At 36.3% G+C, this 12,046-nt stretch overlaps 1 protein-coding gene and 1 long non-coding RNA gene across 4 annotated transcripts in view; one reads left to right on the top strand and one right to left on the bottom strand.

The window, feature by feature from the left end:
• The window catches only part of LOC310904867, a 62,735-nt gene that overhangs the window by 42,612 nt on the left and 8,077 nt on the right, over nt 1–12,046 (top strand). The window contains exons 13-14 of the long non-coding RNA XR_014588651.1: nt 3,036–8,648; nt 11,401–11,913. This is a non-coding gene — a long non-coding RNA (uncharacterized lncRNA). The remainder of the gene's footprint in view (nt 1–3,035; nt 8,649–11,400; nt 11,914–12,046) is intronic.
• Nucleotides 1–12,046, bottom strand: part of SLC12A1 (solute carrier family 12 member 1) — a 50,806-nt gene that overhangs the window by 38,501 nt on the left and 259 nt on the right. For all 3 annotated transcript variants that reach the window (XM_083850094.1, XM_083850095.1, XM_083850093.1), the window contains exons 2-4: nt 8,777–9,375; nt 2,974–3,108; nt 2,684–2,759 (exon numbers count right to left, since the gene is read on the bottom strand). In XM_083850094.1, the coding sequence (XP_083706220.1) occupies nt 2,684–2,759; nt 2,974–3,108; nt 8,777–9,187 (622 nt within the window). In that variant the 5' untranslated portion in view covers nt 9,188–9,375. The remainder of the gene's footprint in view (nt 1–2,683; nt 2,760–2,973; nt 3,109–8,776; nt 9,376–12,046) is intronic.

The following is a 12,046-nucleotide window of genomic DNA, read 5'->3' as shown; positions in this document are numbered from 1 at the left end:
AGAAGGACCTTGTTGAACTCTAAATTTTGTGCCCAAGAAGTGGCTGAATATGGCTTTTAATCAGCTGTTAATTCTTAACTTGAACGTCAGACACATTATTCTTAAACCTGTGTTAAAATTATTTGTCAAGTACACATGTATCCTGAGGAGTATTTTTCTGGAATTTTCTATTAGATTTCACAAGTCATATTGTAAATATGTATATGCTAAGTAGGGTCAGATATTTTGCTAATTTGATGAGTAATATCTGCTAGGGGAGGCCTTAATGTTATTTAAAAACAACAACAACAAAAAAACATTTAAGAAGAAAAGCGCATAAAGTAAATCAAGTAATCCAACCAAAACATGATTGTAATATAACCTAGTGTAACATAACTGTAATATATGGGGCCAAATTTTCAGTTAACATAAACTTGGTGTTTTTCCCTGCCATTGTTTAACCACTCCCTGTATAGGTACAAATACTGACTTTGGAGAGTCCCCAGATGTTAGGTGGAAATGCCAGACTGGTTTTGGACCTCGAACCTTGTCAAAACCAGCCTGTCCTTTCTATCCTGGTTGTTGATAAACACTGGACCTTGTTTTTTTATCCTCTCAGAGATTTTGCCCAAGACAGCAGGATTTGGAAATAGTGTCTTTTTTCTCTCTTTGGCCCTCTAATGATGGGAATATAAATGGTGTGCAAATGGTGGTTTAACTCATTTAATTTCCACATTAGTAGCAGTACCAAGTGAAATCCCCAAGCTTTCGTGATGATGAGCTTCCATCACTGTTCTCTTAAGGCAACTTGACTAGAGACTTAAACTCATTGCTTACAAGACATTCAGAAAATACATTGAGAAATTATTCAAATGGAATTTGATGTCTCATTTTCAGAAGAAAGGCTAACCTCCTTACATAAGACATGAAACTTTAAAAAGCAATAGCAAAGCAATAAAGCCTAAGAAAGGAGGGTCTACTTATCAATGAATTAAAATGGTAAAATTAAATGTGAAAGCAGAAAGGTTGTTACTGATCTTGGTGCAAATTAATGCTAAAATCCGATTAAAGTTTAGATTGAAACCTAGGCATATGGCTGCTAAGAAAGTTGTCTAAAATGAATTACACTTGCCTATGGCTATTCTCACACCTCAAAACAAAGTAATACGTCTTGATGATCTCAATAAGTTACTAAACTGCCCTTAAAAACTAATTTTGCATGAAACCCTAGAGCAAAGTCTTGGCAATATTAAGATGCAGAATTTTCATGGCAAGGCATATACTTATGAGTGCCCTGGGCTGTACGCTCTTATTTGGTATGCATCATAAAGTCAGTAAGCACCCCTTTGTCAGGCACAGCGCTAGAGCCATGCGTGGAGCACTGCAAAAGTATGTAAAGTTCTTCCGCTTAGTTCTGGAACATTTATTGTTTGGTGGTGGGTTTTCTTTGTTTTGATTTTTTTTCTGTAAGTTTGTGGCTGATTTTTTTTCTTAATGAGCATTTCATTTGTATCTGTTTTTTTAAAGCTCAGTCTTGCTGAAGAAAAAACTTCTGTGAAGTTACTGTATTTTGCTGGAAATTAGACTTCAGCCATGCAAAATTTTGGAGATATTTCTATTCAGCGTTTCATTTCAGCCATTAACAAGGCTGTGAATTATATTGATATTCAGTCTGAATTTGGGCACTGAGTTTTATCCATGATGAGGAGAGTGGAGGCCCAGAGGTCAGAGTTTGGACTCCAGCTCATGTCTACTTAGTATTTCTGTTCCGTGAGAATACAAAGTGAAATATTTGCCATCAACCTTTTGAACTGGTGCTTTTCGTGATGTCTGTGTGCTAGTTAAAGATTAGGGACCCATTTTACTTATGAACATGTAACACAGTGACACTGCTGTTGCAGTTCACATTTCTGTTTCTCTACAGCAGCAGCGAAAAAAACGAAGTTGTACCACGCAACAGCTACTGATATGTTGCACCTTCCTGAGGTGCTTCTAGTTGCTAGAGGTCCATGCAGTGTGAGCCTTGGTTTCACTGAACGCTTAACAACATGCTGCCTGGAGCCAGTGGGGCCCAGCATCCCAGGGATTTGGGAATTGGATTAATTAAAATACACAGCGAAGAGGCAAAAATACAATACACTATGAAGTGTGCTTACTTATATGAAAGCTGTAGCAGAGTTTTAATAACTTAGTGTTTCATCATACTCTAGTATGTAGTGCTTTGCTATAGTTAAAATCGTGATGAGATGAGACCTCCTTCCAGTTCTGTTTTCATCTTTGCAGAGAAGTGTGAAGAAGTGTTGTTTTTAATATGCAGATGACAAGGTTTGGAATTCACAGATAAGCAAAGTGCGAACTCTTAAAGGTTAACTCTCTACACACTTATTAGAAATTGGCCCAAGTCACAAAGTTTACATCTGTTACAGGATCTAAATACAAATTTTACCATAGCTCAGAAATATTCAAATGTGACAATCATATGCACAGTTAACAGATCTGTGCCTCTAAGCAGTAATTTGGCTGGAAGTCTGGAAAATTCCAATAGTTTGGAGGATTAACATATTTTACCTTGGCAAGCATTTGAAAACATTATTTAGTGCAACATGCAAATGCACATCTCAAATTATATATTAATTGTGATTGTGTATAGTTTATCCTCTTTATCCCTTTCACTGTTGAAAATGATATTAAATACGATACATACCAATTCCTGCTTGACCTACAATCCAGGAAAGTCGAATAAAAAGCATCACACCCCAGATATTGAGCATACATCTTACCTAGGTTTTAAACAAACAATTCTGCATTAGTGTAACACTGAAAGTAGTGGTAATCAGAAGCATGATAGCGTGCTTTGTGGGATTTTTGAAAACATCCCAAACATCCCTCAAGTCCATCTCCCTCTCATACTTCTTAACAGAGCTTAGTATTGCAGAACTAATCTTAAATTTTATTTTCCTCTTTTTTTTTTTGAAATGTAGATAAGTTTCTCACCAGCACACCCTTCACCCATCCAAACTTGACAAGTCCTGTTTTGTTTTCTTCTTCCTTGCTAGCTGTTGTCTCATCTCCAGCAGTGCTTTCTCCATTAGCCACTCTTTCCACTGAGCCGGTGCTCACGGCTATGTTCTGAAGGATCACACAGAAAACAAACACATTTTTTGTATCAAGCAGAGGACACCTGGTTGTGTAAGAGGGACATGGAAGAAGGAATTCCAAAGAAGATCAAGTTTTACTGTTTCTAGAGTAGAGTGCAATACTCTTCTGACACCAAGCATCAACAGGTGGGCTTGCTAGCAGTAAGAAAAAATGAAAGAATCAAAGAATCACTTAAACAGAGTAAATACATTGTTATCTGATACTTTTTTTTTTTGTGTAAACTGTATTCAACATAAACGTTGTGTTGATATGTTAGTAGAGCACCTAACATAATGAGGGTCTCATGATTGGCCTCTATGTGCTGCTGCAACAATTTACGAATCATCATAATTATAGAGAGATAATTGCTTACTGGTGAAGAGACCTAGTTGAGTGCTGCATGGCAAGTAAGTTATGTGATGAACTCTGGTATTTTTCATCGGCTAATGTACAAACATAATTCCAGCAGCAAATATTCTTGAGACACTGGCATATTGTTGAAAACAGTCAGAAAAATACTGGAGAAATGCAGTAAATAATGCAGTAAATTAATAACCCTTTCTGTGGTTTATTCAGCTCTAGTTTAACTGTAGTAGATAAGATTAAGAATTGGCATACTTGTTATGTAACTACAATAAATAGCCCAGAATTTTGGGTCATTCCCATCCAGTTACAGACTTGTATCTGTATTTTATCTCTTCAGTACAGTTAAGCACCACAATATGTTTCCTGTGGTTTGAATGGGAACTAGTCACAGTGCTGAGGTTTACACTTGCTGTCATTGCTCGTTTGTTTCTTTTAATTTTTTTATACAAAGTTCTGACTGGTTTTGCACTGAGTCGGAACTGGGTTAACTGTTGCCAAGTGTTGTCTGGGTCGTGTGCAAAGAGACTCAGGAAGGGCTATGTACATTATCTTAGCCGGGCAGAGGGTCAGGAGTGTGTGTCCCTTCTGGAGAGGAATCAAGATGTTTAGGGTTTGGAGGGGAGTGATGATGTTTCCAGATTAACTAAACAAGTCAAGGAGGGAAAACATCTGTGATTCTGTGAAACATATGAGGTTTCTAGATATTGCTTAAGCTTCAAATCTCTGTTTTTTTGTCCACAGACTCAAAAAATAGAATACAATACCGGCATAAAGACTAATTGTATATGATATTTAAGATAATGTTTGAACTCCCTTCTCATGGATGGGGGTCTCTAGCTCCTGTGATGTAAAATTTTAGAATGCCTTTGACACAATAAATTTAGGATTGTGTTCACAATTGAAATAAGTGACTGGATAACACATTTTGGCATAAATTCAAGTTGGTGCCTAACTGTGATGGGAATACAAAAGCTATTGAAAACCTGTGACTTTGAGCTCCTGAAATGCTTAGATATTTTTGACAGTTCTTACCCTAAAATAATAATGGCTCTGTTTGCTCCAAATACAGAAAATGATTTAAGTGAGTTAAGGAAGACTATCAGAATATATATATATATATTTTTGCTTATTTGCATGTACAGTGGTTAGAGCTTCAAAGGCAAAAAAAAATAAAGGGTTCAGTGTTTGTACTTGAAACAAGTTGTTTCATTTGTACTTTGAATTAATTTGTGCTATCACATGCCATTATCGTAAATTATGGCCTTAAACCTTCCATAAATGCATTTTAAATTGGTGTGCTCTAGTCAATGATTTGTTATTTACCAAGCAGCTGTACCTATGCTACTCATGCATTAAAGATGTGGAGTAAAAGTGACAGAATGGTTTAAAAAGCTACCAAAATCAGAATTTAACTCCTTTAAAAAAAAATAAAAATTCCTTTCCTTTTTTTTTCTCAGAAGTTTAGCCTTCATCTCTCCTGGGGATAAAGATGATAAGCTCATCAAGTCTTCATAAAACAAATGTGGTGAATAGCCAAGAGGAAGAAAGGTTAGATAATTTCTTATGTAAGGTAAATATTAAGCCCAAGTAATTATCACCAGCTATCAGCTGTGAAATAGCCCTTAGACTATTTTTTAGGGATTTAATTGGTGTTTTGTGGCTTAATGCGTGCAAAGCCTGGCACATCTTGCTAAAAGATGACACACATTTGACTCCAGCAGCGTGGGAACTGGATATTTGAAGTTCCTTTCAGCCTGCCTTACATTCTGACATTTGAAAAATTGCATATTAAAAATGTATTAAATATTAATATTTATCTTCTGATGCTAAGCCAGCATCAAAGCACAGTGGGAACACTTACGTGATGTTTAGAAATTTGAAGTCAAATATATGTAATTTCTTATCAGAATCTGGCAATGAGCTTTGACAAGGCAGTTGTCTTCAACAATTTGAGTTACAAAAAAGCTGTGGAGGGAGGGGATTGCCTTGGGTTATAGTGTGGTAAATCCAGATTTTAGTGTTAAAGAAAAAGGAATAAAGCATCTTCTCCAGATTTGTATCTTGGGATATTAGTCTATCCCCCTCACACACACACACTGGGGTATTTCATCCCCAACTTAAGGGTGGCTAGAGAGCCTGCTGCACATTGGTTCAGCTGCACATACTGCTTTCACCTGCAGATAGCTCAGCTTTTTCATACTATCTTAATGCCTTCTCTACTAATCTTTGGTGTTCTCGCATTTGTTTATTCTTCAGAATGCCTAAATTGCATTTGATTGCATCTTTCAGTGGTGCTTTTCAACTCTTAGCAAATGTCAGAAAATCAGGTTTTATGGAATCTGTCTGGAAATTTAAGGCAGGATTGTATGAAAGACCACAAAGCACTTGGATACGCAAAAGCTAGGGTGGTACTTCTAGATAGTACCTACTTGTTCTGGCACTGTTTTCAGAAGCTGAGACAGTATGTTAATATCCCTGTACTTTTTAGCCTGGCAGCTGCTGAATTTCTTCTAACTTGGGAACTATCCTGTTCAGCACTAGCTTGAAAACATGGTGAAGGTCTGTAGATAGAAGTAATTAGTCCAAGGTCACAGAGTAAGTCCATGGGACAGCCAGGAGTGGACTCCAGCCATGCTAATGGTGGGTTGTTTTTTCCAGTGCTGTGGGCAGTGGTTCCCAGACCGGGGCCGCAACACACATAAGGGCACAGCAGGTTGCCAGCATAACAAAAATCCCATTACCTCTGACATTCCCTTTTATATTTTGAGAGGCACAAGATTATCCTTCTGTAAGCTGGATATTAAAAAAAAAAAAAAAAAAAAAAAAAAAAAAAGGAAAAAACTGAGCGAGACCATGCTCTTTTCTCTTCCCTAACAGTCAGCAATTTTCCCTTCATTTGTATTCTGGGATGGAAGCTGATGCCTTTTTAACCTTCACTAAGTGAAAGTCTTAACAAATCCCAAGCAATTTATCTAACTGTGTTTAAAACAAACAAATTAATCTTCTTGACCAAATGAGATATGCAACAGAAAAAAAAATGGTAATGGTCAAAACTGAAAATTCCTTAATATGCTAATGTTTAGTATATGTTCATTTAGCATTATGTTCAAAGCCAAAATACACTATTTTTCATCTCTCTGACCACCATCAATGTAAATTATTTCTATAACAGGAATTTTCTTTGGGGCATGGAAATGTGTTTAGTCCCTTGAGTAGCAGCTTACACATCTGAAAAGAAGTAGGGCTACCAAATTGATATTCTCCCCTTTTCACATCCACTTTGCAGTCATTAATGGAAATATAAATAATTACTCAGGTAACATGCTTCTCCTTTCTATGTTAACCATTTTAAGCAGGTATGTGGAGACCTTCATTTAAAGTTTAAAGTTATAATTTAAATTTAAGTCAGGCCCAAACTAGGAAGATGTCCTAATCAGATACTAAAGAATCAGGTCTTAATTTTCCTAATGGCTATGTTTTTGCTTGGTTTCATTTCTTTTTATTGATCCTTCTTAGGATAGGAGAATCTACAGAGAACTGGAGTTTGAACAAGATCTTGACCAAAAATCAGATGTTTGTCTGAATTATTTAGACCTCAGAATTATGTAAAACAGTGCAATGGCAATGAGAGCATGTTTTTTCTGGAGTTTTTTTTTTTTTTTCCCTGCACTTAACACTTTCAGTCTGAATTTGAATACAGAGGTGATCTCTCTCTTTCCGGCCCTGCCTCAGAAGTGTACAAAAGAAACTCAAAAAAGGTTTGATTTTAGTTCGGTAAGTGGGTGTATCCTGTGTCTCTCCTTTGCTTTTTATGGAGAACTTATTATTGTGGATAAGGTGAAAGAGGCTATAACTTCACCAAAGTGAGTTCAGTACTGTATTATTCCAGTAATGTTTTGCAGTAGGTTTTTTAATAGTTTAATTGTTTCAAACTGCTTAATCTAGTTGTTCTTATCCTCCAAAAGTTCTCATTGCATTTTTCCACATTATTTTGCATAGAGATCATTCCTCCACATACAAAAGTCGAGCATTGAAAGGTCTATAGATAGGTGAATTTTGCTGAGGCAGTAACACGCAAGTTAGTGAAAATCTGATATTTGATACTTAAGGTTGTTAGCTTATCAAATTATTTGCAGTGGAAGTTTTAAATGTGCAAACCATGAAGATTATACCTGACCAATGTGTTTTCTTTGGGTATATAGCTATAGAGGGTGACAAAAGTGAGGATTATCACGATAAATTGCATGTTTCTGGTATTTCATTATTCATTTACTATAGTGTCTATGTGGAAGAAATAGTGCAAACAGGAAGAGTCCTCTAAGGGGGAGGCTGTTTTTATCCCCATTAAATCCATTGGGCATATGTATCAGTAATAAACTCCTATATTGTAGAACCACTCAGAAGGGGAGAGAAGAAACTGAGCCCTAGAAAATTCTTCAAAGACAAATTAGGTAGTTGTTTTCCTGTTCAGTAATTTTCTCTGTAAGCGTATTTTGTAAGTGTATTTTACATGGATATGAGAAAAGTCTAAACAGCTCTTCTTCATGATAGATTAGAAGGAATTCAGCCAACTTATTCTTCCATAAATATTTTATACGTGGTCATTCAAGAGACTCTTCAGATTCTTTCCAAACTCATTGGTATAATGAGCATGAAGGACTAAATTAATTCACTGAATCAGTACCTGGAAATTGTTGTCTCCTGTCCCTCTTCAGGGCAAACACTTTCAACCCCAACACTCTTGTTCTGGATTCTTTCTTACTATTTGAATGGTTTGTTACTGCAATAAACAGGTAGTGCTTTGATTTCTGATTATTTGAAATTGCTTTTATTGCACGTAATAACTTTTTATAATAGCTATAGATATATAGATATATTTTAATGAATACAGCAGGAATCTGTGAAACTTAGTTTTGCATTGATGTTAAATTTAAATTTGGATAAATGTGTATTGTGTAATTTAGTTAAATTATGAGTTGATATTCATCATCTACCATCCTAACTCCTAAGTGAAACAGAAGAAATTCAGTAGTTTTATACTTCTAGGTAAGATTAAGCTATGATGTTCTGATAATCAAGTACATTACTATCAGCTTTTAATAAAAATCTTTGCTTTGAGCAGGATACAGGGCAGAAAACATACTGTAGCTACTGAAGGAAATATGGTAAGTGATTAGTTGTACTTTCTCTCTTGGGCAAGGTCCATGAATTTAAGGACTTTCTCATATTAATAAATAGAATTAACAGCCTGGAAATGGAACAGAGAAAAATTGTATCTTTCCTTTCCACTTACCTTTGCTAGTTGTTCATGAATTTCTGATAAGCTTGGTCTGTTGAGCTTATTCCCACTGACACTGCCAGTGTTTCTATAATAATCAATTTTAGGAACTGGATCCATTGTGTTATGGCCAAAAGTTTGTAGATAATACATTTTGTTGTGAGTATCATAGGGATGTAAACTAGCTTCTGTTTTTTCCCCACTTTGGAGGAAGTTGTCATATAATTCTCTTTTTCCCGGTCTGTAACTGATTCTCAGTCTGTTGTGTGCTTCATCAGTAAAAGATGTTTCTTCATAATGTGGTGGGTCGGAGCCCACATCCTCTTGGGATGCTTCGTTGTTGTCACGACTTTCATTAATTATGTTAACTTGAAACCGATTAGCATTTGGATCCAAGAATACATTTGGAGAATTATTCATTGACATCTTCAGGGATGATACAGTCTTAGGTCACTGATCCTTTTGGTCTTCTGGGGCTGCAGCTAGTGCTACTCAAGCTACAGCAAAGGTTCTAGTGCTGTTGCATATGAAGTCTTTGCTCTTAAAGTAATGAAGTTCTGAGAATTTTTTCTTGAACTCTCTAAGCAGTCTTCCTAAATTTGTCCTCTATGGCTCTGCCATAAAATAATAATAATAAAAAAGAAATAATAATACATGTTAACTTGTACAGTTAGGTAAATTTTCCGACATAAGCTGCCCACTCCCTGCCCTGCCAAATACCTGTGAGACTGTCATCCTATGACTTGTTGAATAACAGTTAGTTAAGTGAAAGACTGAGTTTGTGAGGATTTTTCTATCTAAATAAAATGGGCTGTGGATCAGGTTTTAAGTACCTACAACTGTATTTCAAATATGATATTTCTCTTAATAACTCTACATTTAAATGAAGCCAGTGAAGGTGTGGGTAATATGAGGGATGCACAGGACTCCATGAAGTACATTTACTGTTTACGTTCCACTTAAGTATTATGATATCTTGTATATTTCTACCATAGCCTAGAAGTAAATTGTCCTGAAAAGCTTAAATCAAATATATGTTTTGAAATTAATTACAAAAGTTAGACTTCAAATTTTCAATAGTTCCAGGATGGTGACAGTTTATGAGCAGGCAATTAATGTATAGCAAAACATTACTGTTTTATGTAAATAAAATTAATGTCTTATAAAGGAATAAATCAACAACAGGAACATATCAAAAAATAACATTGGGTTTTCTAAACTAAATGGATGAAATAAAAGTCTATGGTGAAGTATTAATTATTGAGAAATATTATCAGTAGTCATGGGCATTGAAAGCTTCCTAGAATTTTACACTGGTTTTGACTTTACTCTTGAATCACCCTTTAAGACAATGTGAACGAAGCTGTAGCAAGTCATACAATCATGCATGTTGGATGGGAGCTTAGGAGCTTATCTAGTCCAACCTCCTGCTCAAAGCAGATTGAACGCTTAATATAAATCAGGTTGCTTAGGACTTTCATCAGTCAGGTCTCTCAGTTCTGTCCTCCAAGGACAGATTCCACAACCTGCCATGGCAGGGCAGGTATTCTAATATTTAATTGTCCTTGCAGTGATTTTTTTCATGTATACCCGGTTAGAACCATCCGTGTGTTGCTTTATGGCCATCATCTCTCACCTCAGTAAAGAGCCTGGGTCTGCCTTGTCAGTAACCTCCTCATAGGTATTGTAGGGCTGCTTAGGTTCCTCTAATACCTTTTATTCTGGCTAAACAAGCCCAGTTTCCTTCTGTGCCTGCTGCTGACCATCTTGGTGGCCTCCATCAGACACATACAAGTTTACCAAGATACGTCATACATGGATAGGGGGACAGGTAGACAGTTTTTTCAAAAAACTGGGTTCGAGGTGCAATTTGATGGGTGCTGAACAGAGGGTAATGATCACGTCGGTCTACTAGTTATGGTCCTGTTAATATTGCCCAGGACACTGCTTTCATTGCTCCCGGAGCATGTTGCTGACTCCTCTGTAGTGTATGGCTCACCAGGTCCCTTCCAGGAGAGCTGCTGCCTGCCAGTGAGGCCCCATCCTGTATGTTGCAGGAGGTTAGTCTGTCCCAGGTGCAGGATTCACATTTGTCCTTGTTGAATGTCATGAAATTCCTGTTAGCCTGTTTGTCTAGCTCATCTAGGTCACTCTGAATGGCAGCCCATAACATATGATAGCTGTACTATCTGCTTCCCACCTCCACTCTTCCACACAGACCCCTCAAAAAACAAACAAGGAAACAAAAACCCCAGGAACAAAATGGGGGCTTAAATATAGGCCTTTGGTGCGTTAAGTACCTTTGCAGCAACTTGTGGGATGGCCTACATGTCCCTGGAATGGCCATGCATTTTGAGATATTTAAATGATATAGGAAACAATGGCAATGCATATGTCTTGTAAAATTCTGAGGAAATACAGAAGTGTAACTTTATAGACCTGTATAATTCAATAGGTGTCCAGGTCTGTTGAAACCGACTAAAACTGACTAAAACCATGCTTAGACATTGAAAATTTGCAAGTGTACATAATAGCAGAAGTTTTAGAAGCAAAATATATCTGCGTAAAGGAATATGTGAACTGAAAATCAGGGTAAATAAGCCTATTAGAAGAATTTTCTTTAAATTTTGTGTTTTCAGCAAGATGTTGGACTAGATGACCTCAAGAGATTTCTTCCAATCTATGATTTTGTAAAATACATTTGGCACTGGCACTGAAAGATAAAATACTGCATCAATATTTATACCTTGGCAAGGTACGTTTTGCCTAAAAAACACATATCAAAACTATAATTTGAAGAGCTGATAATCAGATGTCCTCCAGCTTCAGTATGAGATATAGCTAAAGCATATTTCCTCCATTCTTCCATCAGCTATAGATGATATTCTGCTGTAACCTGATAAATGATACCACTTTATAACCCCTTCATATTTATGTTGGTTTTCCTGTTTAACGCTTTATAAAAACCACAGCAATGTTACATTAATTGAAGTTCTGTTACTTCTGCTGGTTTTGGATGATCTGTATTATTATTGTTATTATTATTATACATTTCTCATCATAGTATTCTGCTTCCTTCAGCTTTTTAAAATTGTAAGGAAGTGTTTCATCTTCAGGCATGAAGGAGCAAAAACAAATCTTTTGTCACTAAGGTCAGTGAAATTAGGTTTATTTCTGTCTCCATGACTGAATGAAATCCTGAATTTGATGACAGTTTGCTACCAACTAAAATAATTCTGTAATTTCAGTGTCCTATTTCCATAATAGTATTGTTTAGCTAGGAAA

The sequence above is a fragment of the Anser anser genome (assembly GCF_964211835.1).
Source record: "Anser anser genome assembly, chromosome: 10".
NCBI classification, from domain to species: domain Eukaryota; kingdom Metazoa; phylum Chordata; class Aves; order Anseriformes; family Anatidae; genus Anser; species Anser anser.
Note: the sequence above shows the minus strand (reverse complement) of the source record. Positions and strands in the feature narration are given on the sequence as shown.